Consider the following 27,816-nt stretch of genomic DNA (forward strand, 5'->3'; position numbering starts at 1 on the left):
CTGGGAGGGCCCTGGGAGCGCGGCAGCCATGCTTTTGCTGGGCGGTCCCCACCTGTCATCTCGTAGCGTGCCTCTGACGCTATCCCTAGGACTAGTAGAAGACATTCCCTTGTCAACATGGTTGTGTTTTCCCACCACTCTGAGAGCAGCGCTCAAGGGCACCAAAAGGACTGAGAGGGGTGCACACCACTGCCTCCAACAGTTTGGACGGCTTATGGAGGTGGGAGAGGGCGAGCTGGACGGCAGCCTCCGCCTTGCTCCCCTTCCGGTGTTCCACCACCTCGCGGGGTCCCCAACCACTAACTGCGCCCTGGTCCCGCCCCAGGCCCCGCCCCACGCTCTCGGCTGGCCGCCGGGGCCAGCAACTGGCCCGAGGCCGCGCCCCAGGAGTCCGCCTACCCCGGGCCGCCTGCCCGGCCCGGTGGGTGGGCGCGGGGCCGCCTCTACCGGCTGGCGGCAGTGACTCGACGACCTTGGCCCGGAGGCTCTAGCGGGAACCCATCCACGGCGGCGGCGCGGACTTTGCCCAGCGCGGGGGACGGAGCGGACCGTGTGTCCGCGGGCGGGCCGCAGAGATGTTGGCCTTCGCTGCCAGGACCGTGGTGAGTGCGGCCGGGAAGACGGCCTAGCGGGCCCTGGACCGGGCGGGCGGGCGGGCCGCATACCGGGCCAGCAGCGCAGCTACGCCCGAGTGGGAAAACCGGCCGTCAAGGCGCCGCGGCCCGGTGCCTGCAGTCCAGCCTCACCAGCAGCTGCTGGGCCGGGGTCGGCAGGTGGGCTAACTCCGCTTGTCAGAGGGGGAGACTGAGGCTTAAGGTCAGAGGCTAGATAGAAGCCACACTCTGTGGCGCCAAATTCCAAAGACCCGGCAGACACAGTAAGGACCCTGGCTTCGGGCAGCACCTCCACCTTAGGCCCGGAGCCAAGGAGCGGAGAAACCAGGAGTGTCTTCTCACGGTTATTCTCTGCCTCACACACCTGTCGCACGCTCAGCCTGAGCCATTTCTTCCCAGGCCAGAGCCACGTCTCCAACCCCATCCAGCTGGTCACCTTCCCCGGGCTTATCAAATGGCCCCTGGGGTATTGTGTGTGGCCAGAGACACTTCAGTGAGGGCATCAAGCTGGGCTGCTCACAAAGTCCTCAGAATTGGCAGAAGGCAGCAGGTGGTAGCCCCATGCCCTCCCTCTCCACCAGTCACTCGCCCAACTTGATTAACAACTGCACACCCCCATGCCTCCACCCCTACCCCCAATCTTCCCCCGGGGGGCAGCTTGGAGCAGGTAGTGCTGCTATCCTGACTTGGATTCCTTTCCTCTCTACTCCAAGTATATCTCTGTTTGTATCTCCCTCTGTCTGGGCCAAGAAGGGTATTCAGACACTGCCAGGCCCAGAGGGCTGAGGTACCCATGCACCTGCCCAGAGGCTTTTCCAGATTTTCCAGGACCTCAGAGCTCCATCTCATCCTTGCCACTGCCACCTGAGCTCTGTTCCCATCCCACAGTTGGCCTCTGGGTCATATTCTAGGACCTGCTAAATGGCCTGATCACTGTACTGCCAGGAAAACTGAGGCAAGGGGAGACTTGGCCAGCCTCCCCTGGACTCAAATCTAGTCCAATCGCAAAGCCAGCGTTCTCTGTTTTGGGTTATTTATTTATTTATTTGTCTGCACTGGGTCTTAGTCGCGGCACTCGGACTCTTTAGTTGCAGCATGCACGTGGGATCCAGTTCCCGGACCAGGGATCAAACTCGGGTCCCCTGCATTGGGAACTCGGAGTCCTTTCCACTGCACCACCAGGGAAGTCCCTGGTTTATTTTATTTTATTTTTTTGTGGTACGCGGGCCTCTCACTGTTGTGACCTCTCCTGTTGTGGAGCGCAGGCGCAGTGGCCATGGCTCACGGGCCCAGCCGCTCCGTGGCATGGGGGATCTTCCCAGACCGGGACACGAACCCGTGTCCCCTGCATCGGCAGGCGGACTCTCAACCACTGTGCCACCAGGGAAGCCCTCTGGTTTATTTTTAATGCCCAAAGGTCTCGTAACCCCCAGCTGAATGAGCCACAACTCAAGAGAACCAGGCTTTGGTGGAAGGGTGGCCCAGAAGGGCCCCAAGAGTTTTGGAGGGAAATGTCCATTTACACTCCCTTCCCAGTGTCTGCCCCTTTGCACCAACCCCTATTTTCAGGACTATATTCAGGGTTGTAGTTTAACCTCAGTGGCCAAGCAGTTTCTGTCCTCCAGCCAAGTTGTCCCTCATCAAAAACACCTATGCAGATTCTGACAGGTGCATTTTTAAAACCTCTTGGCCTGCCTCCTTGGCGTTGGGCCCATCCAGGGAAGAAAGGGAGAAGTTTTCCAGGTTTCCTTCTACTCCAGTGCACACCACCAGCCCTCTCACCTCCTCCCCATTCCTCTACTTCTGGAAGCTCAAGAGGGTGGAACAGCTGCTCCTGGGACAGCCATAACACCAGATGCCACCACAGCTGCTGTAGCCATCGCCGCTGCCCCCTCTGCCTCCCCCTGAATCTTGGCTCTTGTCTTTTCTTTCCAGCCCGGGCAAGTGGCTGCCTCTTGCTAGGTTCTGCTCACCCACTTGGTAGCACAGTTAGGCTTAGAGATCCAGCCCAAGGCAGACAGACAGGGCTCAGAACCTCAGTCCTGCCATGGAGGACGGGCAGCAGAAAGAGAAGGTATGAAACGGAGCCTCTGCCGCTTGCCTGCCCACTGCTGCCAGCAGCCTTGGACCCTCCTGTCTCTCTTTCTGTCCGCCTCCAGAGTCTCCAGACTCTCTCTCTCTGTCAGCTCTCACCCTCCTTGCCAGGCCACTCAGCTCCCTCTTGGCACAGCGCTGCCCCCATGCCACCCCTGTCCCCACCCCACAGACAGGAAAAAGCCCAAGACCTCGCCCTCACCCAGAGGTAATGTCGTCGTCTGGCCCTATCTGATTTTCTCTTCTTTCCTCCCATGTCTCCACCTGGTAAGGATGGGAGAAAAGGAGGTGGGGACCTCCGGGAGGGAGTGGTCACCTCACTGCTGGCTGGCTCATCGTCCCAGGGTGAGAAAGGTGGGGCCCTGTGCATCCGATAAGTGAGAGGTCCCTCTGAGCTCTGCCACCCCCAGGGTGAGAAAGGTGGGGCCCTGTGCATCCAATAGGTGAGAGGTCCCTCTGAGCTCTGCCACCCCCAGTAGGTGCCGTTCATCCTGACTCGGTTCCTCTGAGTGCTGCCAAGATCAGTGGCCACTCCCCACCCTCCTCCATCCCTACTTACATCTCCTGGCTCCTAAGAGGTAGAGACACCTACAGCTGGAGAGCTGGGAAACCAGGGCAGTCACCACCCAAGAGGCCGTCTCTGTCCCCAGGAGTGGGCACAGAAGTGCCCAGGACTTCGGCTTTGGGGTTGCCAGGGCCTCCCAGAGCCGGCGCGAGAATGAGTGGGGTGTTCTGCTGCCTGCAGGTGAAGCCCCTGGGCTTCCTCAAGCCCTCCTCCATGATGACGGTCTCCAGTCGCTTTAAGACACACCAGGACTCGCTACCCCGGCTGCCCGTGCCCCCGCTCCAGCAGACCCTGGACCATTATCTCAAGGCGCTGCAGCCCATCGTGAGCGAGGAGGAGTGGGCCCAAACCAAGCAGCTGGTGGAAGAGTTTCAGACCGCGGGGGGCGTAGGGGAGCGCCTGCAGAAGGGGCTGGAGCGCAGGGCCAGGAAGATGGAGAACTGGGTGAGTGAGAAGGCAGGGGCACACCAGTCCCCTTGACTCGCGTGCAGGGTTAGGGGAACAGGGCACCCCCCACCCAGAGACTCTGGGTCGTCCCTCCTGTGGCCTGTTGCTGGCCACAAACCCCAGATTTTCCAGTACGGGCTGTTCTGGTACATCCATTTGCACCACAGAGTTTCTTGAGCACTTACTCTGTGCCCGGCACCAGGCAGGGTGCTGGGAGAGCAAGAGGGGCGCCGTCAGCAGCCTGCAGGAGCTGACATTCAAGTAGGGCAGGAAGAGGACACACGCAAGTGGACGAGGTCTTCTCAGGCAGTGACGTTCTATAGAAATAAAAAGGATGATGTGAGAGTGAGAGTGGAGAACGGTAGCGTCTTCATGCTGAAGGGGCAGAGAGGGCAGGGAGGAGGCGGTGTTGGGTCTGAGACAGACAGAGGGAACAGCACGGGCAAAGGTGGCAACAGCTCGCGCGTTCGGGGACAGAGGCTAGAGTGGAGTGCAAGGGCAGGGCGGGGCCCCCAGGAGAGTTGGGCACTTGGACTTGAGCTCAGTGGGAGGGGGCTGCAGGGTGATTATATTGACGGTGACTCGTTGTCCTGGTCCTGTGTCTCCGTCTGTCACAAAGTTGTGTTCAGCGCATGCAGATGCCCCGGGCCCTTGTCTGTGCGCATCCTACACCTCAACGTGAAGTTAGAGAGGACTGCCCTGCTGCTGGGAGGGAAGCAGGCTGGGACAGGGAGCCCGGTGGGGAGAGGGTGGGAAGTCATTTGGTCCAGGGTATATTTCGGGGGTGGACAGTCCTGTCCTAAAGCAACTGTGGGTGAAGCGAAGGGGAATGTGTTGAGAGAGGGGTGAATGAGGGAGAAGCGGGTGTGTAGGAGAGGACCAGAGCCAGGTCTGGCCCTACAACGTGAGGGGCGCTGTGAGGGAGCGGGTGGAAGGGTGGGGGCTGCACAGAGGAGGTGGGAGTCATCAGCTGGCAGAGGGCACAGATGAGCCTTAGCGGGTCAGGGCCTTGGACCCTGGAATCAGGGTCTCAGCAAGTCTGAGACCTGGCAGTTTTCCAACTTTCTTTAGCCCAGAACTACTGCTTCAGACAGAATCTGCTGGCTAAAGGGCTGGGGGCACCACCCCCTCTCCACTCACAGGGCTCTTAAGGGGCTTTACCACTGCCCAGCAGATTCTCACTGAGGGAATGCCCACATCTATAGGATCTCCCCTTGAGCTCGGGTCAGAGGCTCTGAGGTCCTTGGTGACGTGAGGGCTCCTGGCTAAAGGCCAGCCCAGCCCGGCTGTCCTCAAGGGGAGGGAGTTCCTGTCTGCCCCTCCCTGATCTACAGATGAGGAAACTGAGGCCCAGAGAGATAGATTGAAATCCCAGAGGCACACAGCAGCTCTCCAGGAGGCTCCGAGTTAGACAGGGGGTCTGGCTGATCAGGGGCCATGTCTCCAGGTCACAAATCAGCAGACAGCAGTCGCCCACTGGCCTGCTGTGCCACCCAGGCACGTTGTCCTCCTTCACCCCTTGCCAGGGGCCCAAGGCCAGCAGTTTCCGAAGGGGAGTCTGTGTGGTGAAGAGGCACGCCCCAGTGCTGTTTAAGATGGGATGCGGAAGCACGGTGGCGCCTGGGTCTCCAGGGATTGAGGGACCTGCCACAAAAACGCACATTGGGCCTGTGCTTGGGGGAGTGTGTAGTGGGGGCGATGTTGCCATCGGCACCTAAGGTACAAGGGTGACAGGCACCTGGTTGTCCCAAGATAGGAGCCTTTAGCAGCATGTCCGTGGCTAGTCCCCAGAGATACCCTGCCCTGGGCGGAGGACAGCCAGACCAGTGGAGACGCAGCGTGTCGCCTACATCTTGTCACTAGTGCAATGATTTGTCTTTACAGTGAGCTCCCCAAATTACCCTGACCTTGAGATCCAAGTGGGTGTCCATTCCCTAGTATGACAGCAACAAAACTGAGGCCACAGAGGACCAGGATTCCTGAGGGCTCTTCTGAACCCCGGGCTCCTGCCTACCTGGACAGTACCTACCTGAGATGGGCAAAAACTCATTCATCAGACTTTCTTTTTATATAGCTTTCTCTGTTTTTCTTTGTCTCTCAGACAGACGTTTTTATTTCTAAAAGTATTAAAATCATTGACCTGAAACATGTAAGATAAGGAAAAATGGTTGATTTTTCCGCCTCTGTTCTTCCCCCCACCCCAGGTTTCCTGCCAGTCTTTTCTTCTCGGCAGTGTTGCCTGATTTCCCTCGCTAATGCTGATTGGCTCCATCTAAAGGGAGGATGATGGGATGCTGCTGGGTTTAAGGGATTGGGCGGGGTCTGGATCTGAGCATTCACTTTGAGAATCTGTGCTCCCTAGAGGGGACAGAGGATGCCCAGCCAGGTCCACTGGCCCTGGTGGGGAAGGGGCAACCTGGTCCCCGTGCACCCCTCCTCACAGGCTCTGGTCCTTCCCCCAGCTGTCCGACTGGTGGCTTAAAACAGCCTATCTCCAGTACCGCCAGCCCGTAGTCATCTATTCCAGCCCTGGTTTGGTGCTGCCCAGGCAAGACTTTGTGGATCGGCAGGGCCAGCTCAGGTGAGTGGCCAAGGTGGGCGTGGGGCTCTGGGCTTTCTGCTGGGAGATCGGAAGGGCCCCGGCCCTGTTATCTTTCATCCCCACAAACAGCCTTAGGAAGTAGGGAACGTCATCCCTGTTTTACAGGTACGGAAACAGGATCAGAGCAGTGAAGGCACCTGCTCAAGGCACCTTTCAGGATTGGCTGACCCAGACAGGAAGCAGGATCTTCCTGGCTCCAAAGCTTCATAACTGTTAACCACCAAACTGCAGACTAAGGCCCCTCCCTCCTGCTAAACCTGAGGCTACCCCTCACCCCAGTTCTGGCACTTCACCACTCCTTCCTGCTCTCCTCCGCTGGCCACAGGGGTGACCTTTGTACACAATCCCCTTTCCACATTTGGCCATGTCACTTTGCCTTGGCCTCTGTTCCAGTCCTACCAGGGGTAAAAATACCAGTGACGAGGATCTCCTGCCCAAGGACTAGACACTCACGGCTATCACTGCTTCTCTTAAAGGGATCAGGGCACCCCAGGAAGGGCCAGGGGTTCAGGCCCAGGAACTCTAGCCAGTGGGCCCCATGTTGGAGGCCAGGAGCACCCCCAGACTTCGGGCATGGTTGATATGGCCCAGACAGTCCAGGGATGAAGGGCAGGATGAGCAAGGTGGCCTGGGGGACACAGAGGCCCAGAAACAGGAAGGGATCTAGGAGAGGGGAACACGTCACGCCACTGCCCTCCCATTCACCCTTCCCCTACCCCCACAGTCCTAGGTCCCTCCATAACTGATGCTTCAGAGCGGGTGACGGCCTTCCAGACTCCAGGCTGTGGATCAGGGCCTCAGGCCCCCTGCGGGTGGAGTCAGAGGGCACTGACTTATAACCCAGCCATGATCATGCTGCTGTTCCTGCCAGGCGCTTGGCCGTGCATCTCCCTAATCCCTTTCCCTAGAGACTACGTGGGCTGGGACTGGAACGCAGGTTCTGCACTTGAACTCCTTCAGGCTCTCTGTAAGCAGGAGAGAGGAGGAAGGGAGTAGGTTGCTTCCCTGGACTAGGCTGCGCCCATCACCCTGGCTTCTCTGACCCAGGGACCTCCTTCTGGGTGTCCACACAGCCTTCTGATCTCTAACTGGTCCCTCCAGGTTCGCTGCCAAATTAATCGAGGGTGTGTTGGATTTCAAGGCCAGGATTGACCAGTGAGTGGCCCCGCCCCCACCCTGTCTCCTCCCACCTTGACTGCCTACTTGCCACAGTCCCTCCAGCCGGCCCCGCCCTACCCTAAACCGGAGCCCCCTCCCCACACCCCGCACCCCCTGCCGGGGTGCTGAGCAGGCCCAGAGCTCAGTCACTTTCACTTCCTGTTGACCCAGCCTCTTTAGGGGCTGCGGAGACAGACCTGGGTCCTCCGCTCCAGCCGCCGTGACCTCCTCCGGGTGGTCCTATTCCAAGAGAGCCCTGGAATTGGCGTCCCAGCCAGCCAAAGGGGACCCCGCCCCCCCCACCCCCTCCACCCCCCCCGGGGTCGACTTGCTGCTTCATCTTCCCTGTGGCAAACTGAAGCCCAGAGAGGAGAAGGGAGTTTCCAGGGTGACTCACGAGCAGGGTGGATGTCAGGCCTCCTGACCCAGTCGGGCTCCAACAGGCCCCCCTGCAACCGACCTCACGCTGAGGGGGCGGGGGGACACGAAGGGGCCCAACACTGCTTGTGTGAGCCCCACTGCCTGACCAAGCCCGCAGCCATAGCCAGCAGCTCCCTGTGGGTCCCGCCTTCCTCCCTGTCCCTCTGCCCCTGCAGCGAGACCCTGCCCGTGGAGTACCTGGGGGGAAAGCCGCTGTGCATGAACCAGTACTATCAGATCCTGTCCTCCTGCCGCGTGCCGGGCCCCAAGCAGGATTCGGTCACCAGCTTCAGCAAGACCAAGAAGCCACCCATGCACGTCACCGTGGTGCACAACTACCAAGTGGGTGGGCCCCCGCAGCCTTAGCGCCCCCCCGCGCTCGGTTGCCCAGAGGAGAGGGGCGGGGCCGAGAGTCAGCTTCCCCAACACACCTGCCCATGTGCCCCCGGAACAGTTAGGCCCTGGGCCTCTCTCTGCCCTGGGTGTCCAGCCAGGCCCCGGCCTGGGGGAGGCCAGGAAGGGCTATGGGCCTGGCCAGCCTGGGGAGAGCAGTGCAGGGACCTCCTCCCATCTCCTCGCCCTCGGCCTGACGCCATCCTCTCAGCTGGGCTGCCCAGGCCAGGAGGAGGCTATGCTGGGAGGTGACTGCTGCCCATCTGAGGCTCCCACGAACCGCCTTCTCTCCACCTGCCTGTGCCCGGACAGTTTTTTGAGTTGGATGTGTACCACAGCGATGGGACGCCCCTGACCTCGGATCAGATCTTCATGCAGCTGGAGAAGATCTGGAACTCATCACTGCAAACCAACAAAGAGCCTGTGGGCATCCTCACCTCCAACCACCGTAACTCCTGGGCCAAGGCATACAGCACCCTCATCAAAGGTACCCCTGGGATGGGAGGGGAGGCCCACACCAGGCCCTGGGCAGCCACGTGTCTCACTGAATCCTCTCAACTCGGAGCGGGTGCTGTTGGCCCCATTCCATGGAATAGGAAACTGCAGTGCGGTTGGGTCCAGTTAGTTTATTCTTTCTATTAAGTAGCCAGTTGCCGTGAGAATGCAAGTCCTCTGGCCGAGGAGCCCGCCTCCACCTTCCCTCCAAACCCCGTGCTGGTCAGGAGCACTGTCCCCAGAGTCAGCCCGCAGGTCGGATCCCCGACGGCCTCAACGGCTCTCTGCGTGACCTGGGCTCCTGTTTCCTCCTTTCTGAAGTGGGTCAGGTGTTAGCCCTGCCTCACGGGGTGCCGTGGGGCCGCAGGCCCCTGCCAAGTGAAGCTCCGGAGGCCTCCCCAGGCCTGGCCCCCACGCCACCGCACACACATGCGCACACACATCCCCACAGACAAGGTGAACCGGGAGTCAGTGCACTCCATTCAGAAGAGCATCTTCACCGTGTGCCTGGACGCACCCATGCCTCGGGTCTCGGAAGACGTGCGCCGCAGCCAGGTGGCTGGCCAGATGCTGCACGGGGGTGGCAGCGAGCTCAACAGCGGCAACCGCTGGTTCGACAAAACGCTGCAGGTGAGGACCTGGCAGGGCCAGGGCTCCCGCCCAGGCATGCACCCAGCCTTGGCCCACTGCTGCCCGGGACTTCCTGCCCCTCCCCTGGAGCCCGGAGTCCCTGGCTTCCCAGCTTGTAAAGCAGCGGGGAAGCCAGAAGGTGGGCGGGGCTATACTTAGCAGCAGTCAGCCTGTCATTACTGGGCCTGGCCTGGTAACCTGCGTCACTCCTCCGACATACCCATCAGCAGATCAGAGAGGGGCCAGGCAGAGTGGCACAACCTTGGTCGTGACTTTCCCTCTATACCTGTAAAAGGGGGTGGTAGGACTCGCAAGCGTCGTTGCGAGGACTCGGAGAGGTCTATTTAGCACGAGATGTGCTTAGCGTGACCTGGGACAGGTGTTCCAAGGTCCCCAGTGAGTGTTAGCTGTTAGGAATAACAGTAATAAGTCAGCAGAACCCCTTGAGATGGTTCAGGGACGCCCTACCCATGGGACCCAACCGGAGAGTGGCTCCAGGGACCTGGGGCTGTCGGGGTCCCCATTCTCCTCTGCAGTTCATTGTGGCAGAAGACGGCTCCTGTGGGCTCGTTTACGAGCATGCGGCAGCAGAGGGACCCCCCATCGTCACCCTTGTGGACCACGTCATTGAGTTCACGTGAGTGTGGTTCGCCCATCCTCCAGCCAGTTCTCCAGCTCCTGATGACAGGTGACACAGAGGCGACAGAGTAGCCTTCAAAGGAGCAACGGCATTCTCCCTTATACCTGGGAATCTGTTTCTTCAGAGGAAGCCAGAAGAGGGCATGGGTTTTAGAGTCGATCAAACTGGGGTTTGAATTCTGGCTCTGCCACTTCTCAGCCTTGTGACCTTGGACAAGTCCCTTCCCCTCCTCCGTTTTCGCCATTTAAAAGCTGAAATGAAGGCAGTTCTCAGAAGAACAAACCCAAGAGTCTCCCTGGGCTGGTCCCCGCCAGCTTCGGGGACCCATCCTAATCCCGGGGATGGACCCAGGCTCCCGAGACGCCTGGCAGGAGGCTGAGACCCCCACGTCCTGTGCAGGAAGAAGCCCGAGCTCGTGCGGTCTCCCATGGTGCCCCTGCCCATGCCCAAGAAGCTACGGTTCAACATCACCCCTGAGATCAAGAGCGACATCGAGAAGGCCAAGCAGAATCTCAGCATGTGAGTGCGGGGTGGCAGGCGGGCGGGGCCGGGCCCCTCTAGCCAGCACGAGAGTCAGCTCTGCCATCGTGCCTGGCTGGTTCTGAGACTGCCCTCAGCCCCTCCCTGGGGTTGGCAGAGGCTGCCAGGGGTCTGCTCCTCACCCACCTCCCCCGACCCCCAGCATGATCCAGGACCTGGACATCACGATGTTGATGTTCCACCACTTTGGAAAGGACTTCCCCAAGTCTGAGAAGCTGAGCCCGGACTCCTTCATCCAGATGGCACTACAGCTGGCCTACTACAGGTGCGCCCCGCCCCCCAGGAAGGAGGGGTGAAGCCTGGGGGCGGGGGCAGGGGGACCTGCCAGGGGTGTGCTCAGCCCACCTCCCACCCAGGATCTACGGGCAGGCGTGCGCCACCTATGAAAGTGCCTCTCTGCGCATGTTTCACCTGGGCCGTACCGACACCATCCGCTCGGCCTCCATGGACTCACTGACCTTCGTCAAGGCCATGGATAACCCTGATGTGACGGTGAGAGGTCTGGGGCAAGGGTGGGAGAGCTGGGTTCGAGCCTTCTCCCTTCCTGCTCATTCTGTCAAGACGCAGTGAGCACCTATTGTATTCCAGTCCTGTGGTGGATACTGGGCATCTAGGGGAAGATGGAGCCATGAATTTATCAGCGTGAAGCTTTCTTTCAGCCAAAGAGAAAAGGAAACTGCAGTGGACCCTTGAACAACGTAGGGGATAGGGGCACCGCACGGTCAAAAATCCACATGTAACTTTGTAGTCAGCTCTGTGTCCGTGGTTCTGCACCTGCAGGTTCGACCCACCACGGGTCATGTCGTACTGTCGAATTTATTGAAAACGAGCCACGTGTTAAGTGGACCCGCACAGTTCAAACCCGAGTTGTTCAAGGGTCAGTCATCAGCAGTGAGCACTTGCCCAGTGTCAGGCCTTGGCTGGGGACTGGCCAGAGAGATGGGAGCTCCAGTTCCTGGTCGCAGGGAGCTCAGAATCTAGAGTGGGGAGTGGGCCACTGAGGAAGGTGGCAAGAACAGGAAGCTGCAGCTCCCTGTCCCCTCCCCCTGCCCAGGAGCACCAGAAGGTGGGGCTGCTGCGGAAGGCCGTGCAGGCCCACCGGGCCTACACCAACCAGGTGAGCCGGCCCTTCCTGTCCCTGCTTGCGTGACCCGGGCATTTCCCACTGGCCTGTCCACCTGCCTGTCCATCCCTGCAGCCAATGGCTGCTCCCCTTAGCATCAGACACCCCTCCCCTAAGGCTTAGGGCACTTGGAGCAAAGCTGAACATCCCCATTTCACAGTGGGAGAAACCAAGGCGAGGCCCAGTGGCTGCCCGGGTTGGCCTCTGGATCTTGTGTCATCAGGGCTCCCCTGATGCCCCTGGAGCCCAGGATGCTGAGGGTGTGCACGGGCTGGCAGACAGCAGGGTTCCTGCCCTCTGACAGCTTGGGCTGCAGTCAAGGGGTGGAGGTCTGATTCCCATCCTGGCCCTCAGCGCTTGTACATGCCAGGCTTTGCCCATGTCACATGCAGAGGTCTATCTAGATCTCACTGCCGCCCCGCAAAGGGAGTTTAGTGACTGTCCCTATTTCACAGATGAAGACACTGAGGCTCCAAGATGTAAGTGACCTGCCAAGGTCCCTGCCAGGATGAGGCCAGGCTACCCAGCTGCAGTCCTGTGCTCTTAGGCTGCACTTTTCTGCCTCCCTGGGTGGGTCCCTGGGCCTCAGTTTCCCCATCTGTGAAGTGAGGGCTCTTCTGCTTGGCTGCCCTGGTCTCACGGGTCTGAGGGGCCAGTGAATGGAAGAGGCATTGCCGCCACGGGCTCCTGAGGAGGGCAGCGGTGCCTCGTGGGCCTGAAGCCCCTGTTCCTGACAGCTCCCCTTCCTGCAGGCCATCCGTGGGGAGGCCTTCGACCGGCACCTCCTGGGCCTGAAGCTGCAGGCCATCGAAGACCTGGTGAGCATGCCCGACATCTTCATGGACACCTCCTACGCCATCGCCATGCACTTCAACCTCTCCACCAGCCAGGTGGGCCACTGCCCTAGGTGCCCTGGGGTGGCAGGGAACAGAAGCCACTAGAAACTGGAGCCGGACAAAGGCTGCACTGAGTGGAGCTGAGGTCCAGAACATGGTCACTTGGTGGTGATGTGCCGTGCAGAGGCGCACTCCCGAAGCAGCTGAGCTCTGGAGGAGGAGCTGGGGTCAGCGGGCTTCGCCGCAGCTCGGGCAGGCCGGGAAGGCGTCAGGATCCCCCCTGCCTGCTTTCATTCGTTCACTGATCAGATGTGAAGGAACGTCTGGGCACTGGGGTAGAGCAGGGACAGACCACTGCCCCTGCACCCAGGGGCTCACAGTCCAGACAGGAAGCACAGGGAATGAGACAGCCCCCCCTCAGGGACGTCAGGGAAGTCTCTGTAGGGAGGTGACACCAGAACTGCACCCCAAAGAATGAGAGGGAGTAAGCTGTCGGCTGGAGACGAGGAGAGGGCGTCTCAGGCAGAGCACGGTGGGAGCCGACGTGGAAAGGCAGGCTGGTGCCACCATGGGGCTGGGATGAGAGCCTTGGTCCTGTGCCATTCTCAGGTCCCTGCCAAGACAGACTGTGTCATGTTCTTTGGGCCTGTGGTCCCAGATGGCTACGGTGTCTGCTATAACCCCATGGAGGCGCACATCAACTTCTCCGTGTCGGCCTACAACAGCTGCGCAGAGACCAATGCGGTCCGCCTGGCGCACTACCTGGAGAAGGCGCTCCTGGACATGCGCGCTCTGCTGCAGAGCCACCCCCAGGCCAAGCTCTGAGCCCCGCTGCTCAGGCCTGCCGGTGCCACGGCCAGGCCGCCTTGGGCTGGCCCACCCACCGGGCCCTACTCCTTCGCTCCCTCTCCCCCTGGGCCCCCGCAGATCCGACCGAGTCTGGGATGGCATCCCCCAGCGGGGCCCACGGGGCCGAGCTGAGTACCTTCCGTGGGTCCTCGCCAGCACCCGGGCTGAGTCCAGAAGCTGAGCAGGAGGTCGGGCCCGGCGCCCAGCATCTCACCCGCCGTGGCCTCCTCCTGGGAGAGGACCCAGCTGAGCTCATCCCTCGTCAGGGTGGGGACTGGGGAGTCCCTTTCTTACTAGCTCAGCTCTGCCCAGGTCCTGCCGTGTACGCAGCCAGGCTTGGGTCTGTACCCTGATCCCTAAGCTCCCAAGGACCTAGAGACAGGGTTACCTGGAGCTGGGGGGCCTCCAGGCTTCCCCAGGGCTGAGGGGCCAGGGCGCAAGGTGTGCTGGTGGAGGGGAAGCCCACGCTGTGTTACAGCGCCGTCCCCCGTGGCTCCGTGCTCTTCTGGGTGATGTGGCTCACAGGCCCCAGCTCGCTTGCTTCTACACAGCTTGATTCCTGAACCATGTCCTGGTTGTATAACAGTATCACGCGAGGCAGTTAATAAAGGGGAAATTTGTTGGGAAAGAGTTGTTTCAGCCGAGGAGGCAGGCAGGGTGAGGCAGATGCCTGGCTTTGCCTTCCTGCAGCTTCCCCTGCATCTGAGAGCTGGTGTCCAAGCAGCCAGTGGGTCCAAGGGTAGGGCTCCCAGAGGAGCGGAGCTCTCAGGCTTGGGTCAGGAAGCCAAGGGCCAGCTCGGACCTCAGGGCTCTGGGTCAGGACGGCACCAGACCCAGGCCTGCGTTCTTCATGGATACCTCCCACCTACCCATGACTTGGGCCTCTCCAGTGCCATGGGCTGTGCGCCGGGACAGCCCTCCCAGGGGACTGTGGGGCCCGATACCCTCGGGTCTGGTTGTCTGGGCAGTGTGGCTGACACCCAGGGCCCAAGGCCTCATCTGCTGCCTTGCACTGAGCCCAGCAGGAACGGTGGCTGGGCAGCCGTGCTGACCCCAGCCCTAGCCACTGCCTGGGACCACCAGGCACCAGATCATGTGGCCACCCAGTACGAACATTGTATCTGTCCCCAACCCCACGCACCTGGTACGGGCAGGGTGTCCTGCCAAAGTCAGCTGGGCTGCCTGTGGAGAGCGGAGGGACTCTGGCCCTGAGGAAGACACATGTGAAGCCCCAAACGGAGATGCCAAGGGTGGGAGAGGCTACCCAGCCTGTGGGTGCGGTGCTGCATGGCCTGGCTGACCTGCGGTGGTCACTGCGGGAGGCGGGTCCTGAGGTGGTGTCCGTTTTGCAGATGACGGAACAGGCTCGGGGAGCACTGCCACACCATGGGGCAAAGCCTCGGGGAGCAAGGAGTAGAGCCCAGCCCGTGGGGGAGTGGGTTTCACCCGAGGCCTGGCTGCTCCTTGGGGCCCGGCAAGGCCGGCAGGGTGGGGTATTGCCAGGGCAGGGGTGCACAAGTGTCCCTTCAGGGACCTCAAGCAGGAGGACCAGAAGAGAATCCCACCTCAACAGCACAGAGGTCTTGCTCTGCAGCTGGGGAGCGGGGCGGGCCCCTGGTGTCCGCAGGCTGGGTCTCAGGAAGCAGGGCCCGCAGCAGGAGCTGAGCGTGCCCTGTGTGAGCAGCGCTAGGGCGGAGCTGCGCCGACCCAGCCGGGGGCAGGCAGGGAGGGGAGACAGTGATGCAGGCCAAGGACACTGCAGTGACACACACCCAGGACTCCTGAAACTCAAGTCCTAAGAACTGTATGGGTCTGACTGTAAGGCAGGATTTTTTCCCAAAATGTTACCCTTCAGAAGTGAGGTCATTCCGTTGCATTTGAGTTGCTATAGGTCTCATAACACAGAGGCTCACTCAGTTCTTGAGGACAGCAAAGTACTGTTTGGGGAAGACACATTTAGCACCTAAAACAGCCCCAGTCAGTGTTAGATGGAATGCTTAGAAGTCCCCTGGTGGAGCTTCTGGGGGAAAAAAGTCAAAAGAACGATGAAGATGTAATTATTCCTGAGGGTGTGACCTGTGGCCTCACACTTTGCAAGTGTTGAATGCAGGACAAGCAAGTGCCTTACGGGTCCCTGGACATGAGGGGAGGTAAGTTTTGGGGAGGGCACGTACCCCTACAGGAGCGATTTTTAAAATCCAGCTGTCTGAATGTTACACCAGTATGTTTGGAATAAAATTTCAAGTACCGTGTCATGCATGAAATCCAGAAGGTGCTGCTGTAGCCCAAACTACCTGTGGAGTGGACCCAGGAGAACTAGGTCAGCAGACCCAGAGGTTGCCCAGGGACAACCAGACCCTGACGCCAATGATGCAGATGAACTTTTTTTTTTTTTTTTGCAAAATGAGTGAAAAAGAACTGTCCTCAACTTATATATTTTGTGTAATACAGCATTTGAAATTTGAGAATAATAAAATTAATAATAAAGATTACTTGGCTTTTACCTAGGTCCTCTAAAAGTTTGTCCGGGTTGGCATGAACTTGATTTTGCTCTCTCCATTGGGAAAGTGCAGTGGCTGGAATCAAGGGCAGGCCTGGAGCAGAGCCCCAAGGTTGAGTGAGGGCTGGACGCCATGGGCCAAGTTAAAGGCTTGGGTTTTATCCCAAGACACTGAGGACGATGTTTTAGGAAGATGCTGAGGAATGGATTGAAGGGCCCTGATGGGTGGGGATGAGGGCAACCTGCCAGGAGGCTTTGCTGCTGCTGAGCAGGGGGTAGTGGGCTGGGACCCAGACTGGCCTGGAAGGCAGAGAAAGTGGCTATTTCAAAAGACACTGACAAGGTGGAGTGAGCAGGGCTTGGTGACCAACTGAATGGGAAAAGGAGTTGGGCAACCCGCAGGTGGGGTGCCGGGCAGCTCTCTGAGAGCCCAACCAGGGTGAACGTGTGGGTGAGTGCCAACTGGGGTAAAAAGCAGCGTTTACCCGGGATTCGGGGAAACCTCAGGGCTCATGAGACGGCCCCGTCCTCTCTCTTGCTGCATCCTGGATTTCCTCTGACCTCCAGTTTTTCTCTTTAACTATGTCTAGTCTGCTGTTCAATCTACCTACTGAGTTCTTGTTTTTTAGCTATATTTTCCAGTATTCATTGAAAAATCTGCCAGGGTTCACGTTATAGTTTCCTGTTCTCTGCAGATACACATATATATACACACATACATACATACATACATATATACATATATATGTTTATTTATTTATTTCTGGCTGCCTTGGGTCTTCATTGCTGCGTGCGGGCTTTCTCCATTTGTGGTGAGCGGGGGCTATGCTTCGTTGTGGTGCGTGGGCTTCTCACTGAAGTGGCTTCTCATGGAGCACGGGCTCTAGGCGTGTGGGCTTCAGTAGTTGCAGCACAAGGGCTCAGTAGTTGCAGCACGCAGGCCCTAGAGTTCATGGGCTTCAGTAGTTGTTGTGCGTGGGCTCAGTAGTTGTGGCTCACAGGCTCTAGAGCGCAAGCTCCGTGGTTGTAGCGCACGGGCTTAGCTGCTCCACGACATGTGAGATCTTCCCGGACCAGGGATCAAATCTGTGTCCCCTGCACTGGCAGGTGGATTCTCAACCAGTGCACGCCCAGCGAAGTCCTGCAGATATTTTCAAGCTTGTCCCTTACTTCTTTAAAAAAGTAAAACAACTTAAAATCTGTGCCCAATCATTCCAGCACCTGAAGTACGTGTGGGTTTGTTTCTAATACTTGTTTCCAGCTAGTTCTCAAGGGTGGTGGTGATTCCTTTCCTACCTGGTCATCTTTGTCTATATTTTGTTCATGGTAATTTCTTAAAACTGTATAAGTAATTGAAGTCTAGCATGAAGGTTCCTTCTTCCAGAGATTTGTTTGCTTCTGCCACACGTCTGGGATGAGGTCACCTTAACTAAATGTCCAGGTTGTATGGACCGTGGTGGGGAACCCAAACCCAGCCTTCGAGCTCATGTGAGGGTGGGATTACTTCTGATTCGCCTGAGGGTGAAGCTGTTATGAATCTCAGGTTAATGAATTAAAGAAGGGTTAGAACCCCCACATTGGACCCCTGAAACGGCTTGTGTTCTTTTCACTCCTACAAGGCATCCAAAACCCAGGTCAGTTTGCAGTTACTTCTTCCAAAGCACGATACTCACCTGTCCGCACACTAAAGCACTGAATTCAGCAAGGAGTGGAGGTCTTTATCCTGGCAGAGGCTTGAGAAGGACATGCTGGTTGTCCCCAGTCTTCAAGGGCTGTCACATGAAGGAGAAGCTAGGCTTACTGACGGCAGAGCCAGCCAGTGCCACAGGGGGAGGTAGACTGGGACTAAAAGAACTCAATGGAAGGGAGCTGTCCTCAGAGCCCAGTGGGGTATGTCACAGAGGCCATTCCAACCCTGGCTCTGGGGGCTGGAGGGGACTAGGTGTCTTGGAGACGCGCACGATCTTCCGGTCTTAACCATGCCCTTGCCCCTCGGGTCGTGTGTCCGCACAGCCACGTCCCCGGCTCCTCCCATCAGCTCAGTCAACATGTTCAAGCTGCCAGAGTTGAAGATTTTATTTTAAAACAATAGTAAACAATTTTCATCGATTTTTCTTAAGTCAAACCACCTCACACTTGGCTTATCTCAGGCAAAAAGTAAAAAATAAAAATGAGAAGGGAAGGAAAGGAAAATGTGGGGACTGACCGACCTTCCCCAGAAACAGGCCCTGGTCCTGGCATCTGGAATGGCTTTGGACACTGTCTTCAGCAAATGAGAAAAGAAAGCACCAAAATATTGTGCTTCAGCAGCAGATCAGGAACCTCCACAAAGAAAAGGGGGCGGGAGGGGGGTCGGGCCCGGAACACAGGTGCCGAGCAGCCTGGTTCAGTTCTAGAAGCTTCCAAGTCTGGACGCATCTCCTCTCCACAGCTCCATTTCAAAGCGGCTTCAAGATTGGGAGGAGTCGTCCTCCGAGCTGGGCAGTGGGGATCTGTGAGCCACACCCCGGACACAGGTTTGGGGTGCCCCAAGCAGGTTCCCAGCCTCTCGGAGGGGGGTCGGGAAGGACAAGGAATGCTCAGAGCACACAGAGGGGAGGGAAGGGTGGGGACAGTAGGCACCGCTGCCCCACTCCTCTCACCAGCTCCTGCTTCCTCTGCATTTTGTTCGGGTGGAGATGAAGACGACCCAGTAGCGGACGCAGGACAGGAAAGAGCTGTAAACAGCTTGGGTTTGCTCACCCACAGGTGCAGGCTCTTTCATCAGAAAGGGACCGCTGTCTTGGGGACAGGGAACCAGAGAAAGCCCTTGCGGTGCAGGGTCGATGCGGGTAGGACGCAGCGATGGCAGCGCAGACCCCTGCTCTCTCTGGGCCTGGCTCCCGCACGGGAAACACTGACCGAGGTTCTGGAATGGCGTTGGCGGCAGGGGGGGCATGGGGGTGCTCCCTCCTCCTGGGCCCCCAGGCCGTCTCTCGGGCCCAGGGCAAAGGGCCTGGGAAGCTGACCTGGGCTCCTCGGTACGCAGGGCAGCCCCCGCAGAGCTGGGTCTTCCAGTCCCTCTCCAAAATCCCATCTGCCTTTGACAAAACCAAAAAATAAATAGTGTGCATTTTTCACGCCACCTACATTTCCTGGCCCTGTGGCCAGAGATTCAAGCCCTCCTTCTCTACCCCATGCCCCAGTGCCCACGTCAGGGGCACTTTCCGCCCAACTGGGGGCTGGCAGCAGCACTGTGAGGGTCTCTGGCTGTGAGGCCCCCCGGCAACAGGCCCTCCAGGGTCCTGGCTGAGGGGCTGGCTCAGCCCTTTGGTCCACCTTGTTCATTAAAATTAAAATAAGAAAAAAAAAGGCTCCACTCGGTGACTTGGGTCTGTAGAGGTCTCTGCTTCGTCCCTCTGTCTGTCATTCCATCCACCCTGCGAGGCATCGTGCAGGCCAGATCTGGAGGCTGGAGACAGCCACACTCACCGGTCACTGCAGTTTCGTCCCCAGCTTGCGCTGTCTGTTCCTGCAAAGTGGGGGTGGGGGTCAGATGAGGGGACTCCTGGCGTCCAGTGACTCGCCCCTCAGCTGTCTCCTTCCTCCCCACAATCCCATCAGAATGAGTGTCCACTCCCAGTAGCCCCAGTGGTTGGCTCAAGCTGGGCCAATCACAGCTCTTGCCCTGGGACCTGGGACTTGGGGCCTAGAGAGGGTCAATGTCTCTGCTGGGCCTGTATCACAGGTGCTCAGCTCTGGAGTCCAAGTGCAGCCAGGAGGCCGGGGCAGGGGCGGGGGCCAGGATGGGAGAACAGAGGCAAGAGGGACCTGGCTGGATTCCAGTAATCATGGGCAGTTCCCACTTATAGATAAGCCAGCATAAGTGGGGTTCTGTTACCATCAACCTAAACAGACAAGAAGGTAGTGAGTTCTCCATTTGGGATATACATAAGCAAAGGTAGGAGCACTCCTGATACAAGTTATCGAGTGGATCTGAGTACCTGACTTGGGGGTGTGGCGATATCTACGACGGGCTCAGGAGCCTGAGGGAAGCAGGGGCAGCCCCGTTCCCTGGAGGGCCTGGCTCCTCGAGAGACCCCACTGAAATTCAGAAACCTAACTGTCCCCACAGGTCCTGTGTGATGCAGCCCCAGCCTTGTGCCATGGGCAGCCCCCTTCTTCCCTGGGCTCCAGCCACACCTGCCTCCGTCTGTTTGGTGGACTCCCCAAGCTTCCTGTTCTCAGAAGCTTTGCACAAGCTGTTCCCTATGCTGAGAGCACTCTCCCTGCTAAACCCCAACTTGGACAGTCCCGCTTTCTCTCTGCTCAGACCTGTCACAGCGGACAGCCAGCCCAACCACACACCCTCACAGCATGCTGCTGTCACGAGCTCTCAAGCCCGAGGCACTTGTCGTACAGGTAGGTGCCTCATTCCTCGTGTCCCCCCTGCCGGCCACTGCCGGCCACGGCCTGGCACAGAGCAGGTGCACATGGAAGTCTGGGTACATCAAGGTGGGTGGCGGCCAGCCGGGAGGGGCGGGGCCGCTCTGGGAGCCAGGTGGAGAGCCTGGGCCAGCTGGGGCCTTCCGCTAATAACAGGATTGCCTGCCCTAACCCCTCAAATCCCCTTTCCTCAGGATCCAGGGCTTTACCCTTAAGTTCGTTAGGATAATTGGGACCATGATGCCCTAGACACACTTCCCGGCTGCTGTGACCCCGCCCTGTGGTTCCTCTCACCAGGAACCCAGGGCTCCTCAGGAAACCTCCCAGGCTTGTGCTGGAGCCCAACCTCGCCTCAGCTCCCCTCTGAACCTGGGAAGGAGCCAGGCCTTCCCGACCCCACCTGGCACCCCACCCAGGATTTGGGGTGCGTGGAGAGCTGAGTCAGAAGAAGCCTCCAAAGCCGGCTTTGCCCTGACTGGCTGTGCAAACACGGGTGCCCCTAACTCACCACACCTCAGTTTACCCCTCCAGAGGAAAGTGTCTAGACTAAACAGTCCCAAGGGGGGTCAACACACAGGCCCCCAGAGAATCCTGGCTGCCCAGCTCTCTGGTTCCGGGCCACAGAGGTTAAAAGCATGGCCCTGGGGCTTCCCTGGTGGCGCAGTGGTTGAGAGTCCGCCTGCCGATGCAGGGGACACGGGTTCGTGCCCTGGTCCGGGAAGATCCCACATGTCACAGAGCAGCTAGGCCGGTGAGCCATGGCCGCTGAGCCTACGCGTCCGGAGCCTGTGCTCCGCAACGGGAGAGGCCACAACAGTGAGAGGCCCGCGTACCGCAAAAAAAAGAAAAAAAAAAAAAAAGAGAAAAAAAGCATGGCCCTGGGCTCAACAGCCTAGATTCCCAGCCCAGCTCCCACACGCATGATCTGCAAACCCTTGGTCAAGTGATTGCTCTCCTCCCCTCTCTGAGCCTCAGTTTTCTCATCTGTAAAATGGGGTCCAGGGGAGGATTCACTGAGGCAGTACAAGAAAAGTGCTTAGGCAAGTGCCTGGCTCTCAGGCAGCCTTCCAAAACTGGGGGCGGCACTGACTGAGGGATGTGCCCCACTGAGCCACGACCCAGTGATTGCTATCCCCTTGACTCACCTGGCTTCTGCCCGGGTTACCGTGTACTCAAACCAGAGTACGTTGGGAATGAGGCTCGTGTCTCGGATTAGGAAGAACTCAGAGATAGGCCTGGAGAGACAGACACCCGGAAATCCAGGACGTGAGTCTGTCACCAAGCCAGACTCTCCCACCAGTGCCTGGGGCCGGCGATGCACCCTCTCCCCACCACTTTGCCTGGCCTGTGCAAGACCCAGATGTGTCGCCTGTGTGACACTCAGGCAGGTCCAATGCCCCAAGGCACACACAACCCAGAAGGACACATGCTGCTTTCCAAGTCCCTGAGAGGCCAGGCAAGGACAGAGGCTGGCATCTTGGCTTCTGGGCTGAGAAAACGCCTGGGGGAGATGGAAGCCAGACGAGCGGGGCCTGCAGCCCTATGCCCACCAGAGGCCTGGGCACTAGGGCCCTACCAGGGAGACTGAGGCTGGGGTCAGGACGCCTGGGTCCTCCCACTGATGGCCCCTTTGCAGGAAGGGGCACGGGCCATAGTGCCTGGGAAGGTGGGGGGAGCGGGGGACAGCAGCAGGGGCAGGAGGCAGTTACCAGGCTGCTATCCTAGGGAACAGGGGGGTGAGGACCTCCTGCGTGAAGACGAACCAGGCGATGGCCATGAGGCCTCCAGCGATGCCCCCATAGAGCACCTGGCTCCAGGTGTGGTACAGCAGGTAGACCCTGGGCCAAGGACAGAGGGAAGTTCATCAGAGCCAGCCAGAGACAGTCCTGCACAGCCTCCCTGCACGCCTGAGTGCCAGCTTCCCTGGACCTCTGCACACACACGGGAGACATACACAGACGGGACAGGCCCCTGTGACCACACGGACTCAGAGCTACTTCTAGAAGGAGGCAAGGGGTTGGACCCCAACAGCTGCTCCCCTGACTCTAGAAGTGAAGGGATGGCTCAGGTAGGATTTGCCCCCCTTCTGTCCAGCCCTTGAACTTGGAGTTTGTCCGCAAGGGGCTGCTCCAGGACATTGGGAACAGATGGCTAACCCTAGAACCTTGGGCCCAACCAAGAGGAGAAAGCAAGGACTGGGTTGGAAGGGCCAGCTGGAGCCCTGGCCCTTTAAAATGAGAGGACTGGAGCTTCCCTGGTGGTGCAGTGGTTAAGAATCCGCCAATGCAGGGGACACGGGTTCGAGCCCTGGTCCGGGAAGATCTCACATGCCGCGGAGCAACTAAGCCTGTGCGCCACAACTACCAAGCCTGCGCTCTAGAGCCCATGAGCCACAACTACTGAGCCCGCGCGCCTAGAGCCCGTGCTCCACAGCAAGAGAAGCCACCGCAAGGAGAAGCCCGCGCGCTGCAACTTGAGAAAGCCCGCATGCAGCAATGAAGACCCAACGCAGCCAAAAATAAAAAAATAAAAATAAATAAATAAAATAAAATGAGAGGCCTGGGACCCCCTTTGCAGCCCTGCTCTACAGGCTCTGGGACTCGGGTCCACAGCGAGGTCCAATAGGGACCAAGTATCCAGCTGGACCCCAGTGGGCAGGGCGTGGGGCAGGGGCTCTACCTCCCTCTGTACCTGCTATAGGAGACTAGAAACGCCACGGTGAGGAGACCCAGGGAGAGTACATGCCTCCACAGCAAGTCCAGGAACCTGGCGTTGTTCGTTTGGTGCATTCTGGGAAAACAAGCCTGTTAGGTGGCCTCGGCCCACAGCCTGGGGCCCAGGCCTCCCACACAGCCCCGGCCCCAGCCACATGCTCCCCGGGCACCTTCTGCCTTGGCTGCAGCTCCTCCCACCCCAGTAGAGGCCAAGCCCTAAATGGCATCCAAAGGGCTTGCAGCAAGTCCCTGGCAGAGGCCAGCCTGGGCCAGTTCAGGGCCACCCCAGCCAGGGCAGAAGCTCACCTTAAATACAGAAAAAGGAAGGAATAGACGGAGAAGAACCACATAAACTGGGAATGGCTGGAGGGCATCCCGTACTTGGTGCCCACTGCCGTGTGGGGGCCTGGTGGAGACAGAGAACAGGGCATGATGGGAGGATGCAGGCCTCCCAGTAATGCCCTAACCTGGGGGACCCGCAGACCCCCAAGGCCTGGGCCCTACCTCCACAGGGCCGTGGCTCCTGGATGACGTGTTTGATCAGCCAGTTGACCCCCTCGTTCAGTGCCAAGCCCCCAAGGAACGAGATCTGCTGGGAAGATGCATGGTCAGCAGGGCCTCTGTGTGCTTGCTGGCCGCCGCCCAGCCCAAAGGCCGTGGCCGCCCACTGAACCTCCAGCCCAGTGGACAGCCTGCAACCAGCCAGGAGGCTCCACACACCTCAAGAAAGGTGGAAGCAGGGAAGGGAAGGCAAAGCCCCTGGGAAGGAACGGTGAGGCCCCTCCTCCCTGGGCTGGGAGTGACTCACTCACCGTGTGCAGCTCCCGCTTGAATATGATGAGGGTCACAAAACCAACGATGACAAATATGGGGCTGAGGCTCAGGTAGGCAAGGAGATGGCCAGAGAGATCACCTGGGCAAGGCAGGGAGAACAGGATGAGGACAGAGTGCAGCCATCGAAGAGGGCCTGGGCCCCAGCAAGCCAAGTAGAGCCTCAGTCAGAGAGGTGGTCCCAGCAGGGCCCGGAGCGCAAGGCCAGCTGGCTGGGGGTGCCTCAGCCTTCCAAGCTCACCACTCGTCCTCAGTCACGGGCACAGCGTGTTTACTAAGCACTCAGGTTCACAGATCGTGAGTTTAAAGCAGGTGCCTTCACTCTCCCTGCTCTACAGATGACGACACTGAGTCCCACAGGGGCTGCATGATTTGTCCAAAGTCACACAGCCAGAAAGAGGTAGGATCTGACTAAAATCCAAGTCTCTAGCCTGGTCCAGGTGCTACACCCACTATCCCACCAAAGCGGATATTTGAACCTGGCTTGGTCTGACCCCAGAGGCTGGGCCCTGTCCCAGGAGGCAGCCTGGTGGGCACACGGATGCCTCTGGAACGCAGTGCTGTGCGGAGACCGACCCAGCCAAGCCCTGGGCCTCCAGGGCAACCTGGTATTCTCTGAACACCGCACAGACTTGGGTCTACACTGCGGACTCTGACGGGGACCAAGGCTGGGGGTGCGGGGGAAGCTCCGTTGCCCACTATGGCCACCCGCTGCAGTAACAGCTTCTCACTGCCTCTCTACTGACAAAAAAATTGGCTACCTATTGACTACCTGCTTTTTACCCCCTAATAGGTCTCGGCGGGAGGATCCTGGAGCCAACAGACAGGAGCCACTTTCCTGCTAGCCCAAGGGCAGGGTTGACACCGAGTCCAAAGGCCACCCTCACCATTTGAGACAGGGCAGCTATGTAGCAGCTCTGGGGTCAGAGAGTGTGGTTTAGTTCCCATGCCAGCACTTGCTGGCTACACGACCTCAGACAAGGACTTCACCTCCCTGAGCCTCAGCTCTCTCACCCGTGAAATGGGGATATCAGTAGCCACCTCCTACAGCCATGGGAGCTCTGATGTGACCAGGCCTGTGAGACGCCCAGCTCGGTCCCTGGCACCCAGGACACTTCCATGTTTGGAGAACTCAGTGTGGGAAATCGCCCCACCACCAGCCTGGCCTCACACAGGCAGCAGGAAGGTACCCACCCAAGGCCGAGCCCAGATTCCAGGCTGAAGGGATGGGCACACACCTGGCCTCCCCCACACCTACCCAGGGTAGGGCTGGCTTTGAACTGGCCTGGGAGAACAGGCCAGCAACATAGGTCCAAATGCTAGTACTGCCATAGGCCCCCTGGATGACACTGGGTGAGGCCCTTCCTTTTTCTGGGGTTCTGTCTCCTCATCCACACAGTGGCCTGGCCCCCTCCAGCCCTGAGATTCTGGGTCTCTCAGCTGTCCAGCTGATGCCCAGGACACTGGGTCATCAGGAGGACAGGAAATGGCTGGTGCCCCCAAACCCTTGGCCATCTCCATGGCCTGTCTCACAGCAAGCGCCACCTTTGGGCCTTCCTGCAGATGCTGTCAGCAACTCTGGCTTCACCATCCTCTGATCTAAGCCCCCCGGTGGCTCTCTCGGCCCTTAGGATAAGTCCCACCTCAATCCAGCTCATCAAGCCCTGCAGTCCTGGCCCTGCTTCCCTCCCACCTTCTGCTCCAGTTCCAGGAACCAAATTCTAGTTCCCTGAACGCACCATGCTCTGTCCTGCTTCTGGACCTTTGCACACACTGTTTCTCCCACCTGGGATGCTGTCTGGGTTAACTCAACATAAATTAAGTACCCACCACAGTGGGGAAAAAAAAAAAAATCACACTCCTGCCATTGCAGAGCTCTCAGAATCTGTAACCAGGGCATCATTCAGGACACCACTCATTAGTGGAGCTATCCGGCCTGCATCTGTCTCTCCCTCTAGAAAGTAGGCGCCATGAGTGCAGGGATGGGGTCTCTACACCCCACTCAATTCCCCCAAGCCCAGCACAGCACCTGGCACTTAACTGGGCTCTAAAATGATGTTAAATGAATGGAGAACGGATGAAGGAAGCAGGGTCCGTGTGATGAGGGGCACGAAGGAGAAGTGCAGGGGGGTCACAGAAGAGTTAGCAGGGGCACTAGACCTTGAGAGAGGCCCCCAGGTTCAGCCAGGTCTCTCCTCCAGGCACCCACAGTCCCTGCAAAGGGCCCCTCATCACAGCCCGCGTCATGCCGCTCATATCTGCCAGCCTCCTCCTTCTCGCCGTGAGCACCCAGAGAAGTACTCCCATGCCAGGGAGGGGAAATCATGAAGGTGCTGAGGACTTAAGCAGGTCCCTTCCCCACTCCAGGCCTTGGTTTCCGTCCTGTAAAGTGGGCTTTTTTTTTTTTCACAGTCTGGGAGTTCAGGGACATATTGGTTTGTTCACCATTCAAAATGCAGAGCGAGCCCAGGGCCTGGCATTCAGGAGGTGCTCAGTGGATACCAGCTGAATGAAGGATGAGTGAATGGCGGGGAGGCAGGCAGACAGTAGGGCCCAACAGCTGCAGGGCTGCCCCATCCCCAGTATAACCCAGAACACCTAGGGTCCAAGTTTCCTGGCATCCAGTCCTGGGACCCTCAGCAGGGCCAGGTTCTCATGTCTCTGCATGAGTAGGCCCTTCCTGGGGCAACCAGGGCTCAATGAGGGGGCCCCCAGCCTCACCCAACACCCAACCATCCTACACATAGATGGCAGGGTGGGCTTGAGAGGGTCCTGGGAAGGTGGGATCACGTTAACTGCAGTTATTTCTTCAATGTTTACTGTATGCAAGGCACTGCGCTCAGCATTTCTCACATCTCCTATTTCTGATTCTCACGTCACCACTAGAAGGGAGGCACTGTGATTAGTTCCACTTTAGAGAGGCACAGAGAGGTGAAGTCACTTGCACAAGGCCTCGGCCTGAACTCTGACCCCAAGGCCCAAGCTCTGCACCACTCTACTAAACGGCCTCCAGAACGCTCACTAAAGGACCTCAGGGATGGAAAACGCTGAGCTTCTGGAGCTGTGTCTGATGGGAAGCTCCAGAAGTTAACATCCCAGAGGCTGCCTGACCCCTCACCGGGTTCCCTGAGTTGTAGAGCAGTGCCCCCTACCCAGGGCGTGGCATCAGAAGTACTCAAACAACGAAGAGCTGCCCGGCCTCGATTTGCACACTCCCAGCAATGGGGAGCTCTTTCTTCCAGGCAGCCCAAAAGCACTGTTTGAAGGAAAAAAGGCACTCCCTACACGCCGAGGAGAGAGTTCAGCCTCTCCGGCTCCGGGAAGGGCGGGGAAGAAGGGCCCAGGTCCAGGCCAGTGATCCGTTCCCGCCTCACGCACACCACGGCCCCATTACAGCCCACCGGCGCCCCAGGACCCAGTGGAGCACCCCGGCCGCGCAGCCGCAGAGTGCGCGAGCGAGCGGCTCACAATTTCGCCCAGCTCATCGCCACACCACTGCGCCTGCGCGGCGCGCGCGCCGGCCGAACCCTCCGTGGCTCACTATTTGACAGTTCCCACCCCGGTCCCCCGGCGCCCCCTCTGCAGGCTTGCGCCGGCCGGAGCGCCCGGCACTGACCGGCCGGCCCCAGGAAGGCGTCCTCGAAGCCGGGGTTGTCTTTTACCTGCAGGATATTCGACGTGGGTGAGGGTCACCGGCCGCCATGAAGCGGGGAGCGAGCACTGTCCGTCCGCTGCCATCTTACCCGGAGACCGGGCTTCGCCGAGCAGCCAATAGGGAGTCAGGGGGGCGGTGGTCCTGACCTATCACGCCGGGGGAGGTGCCGCGCACCCAATCGGAGGCCGATACAGGTAGCGGCGCAGCCATTCACCGTGCAGGCCGTGGGGCAGGCCCGAGCGGCGAATCAGGAAGCAGGGCCCCTAGGAGCCTGCGAGCCGGCCA

At 59.0% G+C, this 27,816-nt stretch overlaps 2 protein-coding genes across 11 annotated transcripts; one reads left to right on the top strand and one right to left on the bottom strand.

Moving 5' to 3' along the window:
* The first annotated feature begins 35 nt into the window (after positions 1-35).
* Positions 36-15,909, top strand: CRAT (carnitine O-acetyltransferase). Of its 4 annotated transcripts, XM_032634150.1 has the most exons (15): positions 140-602; positions 2,550-2,688; positions 3,454-3,717; positions 6,183-6,301; positions 7,424-7,477; positions 8,077-8,242; positions 8,606-8,780; positions 9,240-9,418; positions 9,955-10,055; positions 10,458-10,577; positions 10,741-10,863; positions 10,955-11,090; positions 11,653-11,715; positions 12,474-12,611; positions 13,167-15,909. In XM_032634150.1, the coding sequence occupies exons 2-15, from the start codon at positions 2,662-2,664 to the stop codon at positions 13,380-13,382; spliced, it is 1,881 nt and encodes a 626-aa protein (XP_032490041.1). In that variant the 5' UTR covers positions 140-602; positions 2,550-2,661; the 3' UTR covers positions 13,383-15,909. The 4 variants fall into 4 exon arrangements, with proteins under 4 accessions (XP_032490042.1, XP_032490043.1, XP_032490041.1 ...); XM_032634151.1 differs by lacking the exon at positions 2,550-2,688 and having other exon boundaries at positions 36-602; positions 8,077-8,214; positions 8,632-8,780; XM_032634149.1 differs by lacking the exon at positions 2,550-2,688 and having other exon boundaries at positions 142-602.
* A 998-nt stretch (positions 15,910-16,907) lies between these two features.
* DOLPP1 (dolichyldiphosphatase 1) lies at positions 16,908-27,633 on the bottom strand. 7 transcript variants are annotated; one of them, XR_004350522.1, is made up of 10 exons: positions 27,539-27,633; positions 23,858-23,958; positions 23,550-23,637; positions 23,352-23,451; positions 23,023-23,121; positions 22,041-22,169; positions 21,477-21,566; positions 18,549-19,417; positions 18,117-18,169; positions 16,908-17,963 (listed from the first exon to the last, which is right to left on the bottom strand). XR_004350522.1 is itself a non-coding variant. In XM_032636305.1 (9 exons), the coding sequence occupies exons 1-8, from the start codon at positions 27,612-27,614 to the stop codon at positions 19,381-19,383; spliced, it is 720 nt and encodes a 239-aa protein (XP_032492196.1). In that variant the 5' UTR covers positions 27,615-27,633; the 3' UTR covers positions 17,958-18,982; positions 19,378-19,380. The 7 variants fall into 7 exon arrangements, 4 of the variants coding, with proteins under 4 accessions (XP_032492196.1, XP_032492194.1, XP_032492197.1 ...); XR_004350520.1 differs by having other exon boundaries at positions 18,117-19,417; XR_004350521.1 differs by having other exon boundaries at positions 17,958-18,169.
* Between the last annotated feature and the right edge of the window lie 183 nt (positions 27,634-27,816).

Source organism: Phocoena sinus, chromosome 6 (assembly GCF_008692025.1).
Source record: "Phocoena sinus isolate mPhoSin1 chromosome 6, mPhoSin1.pri, whole genome shotgun sequence".
Lineage (NCBI taxonomy): Eukaryota > Metazoa > Chordata > Mammalia > Artiodactyla > Phocoenidae > Phocoena > Phocoena sinus.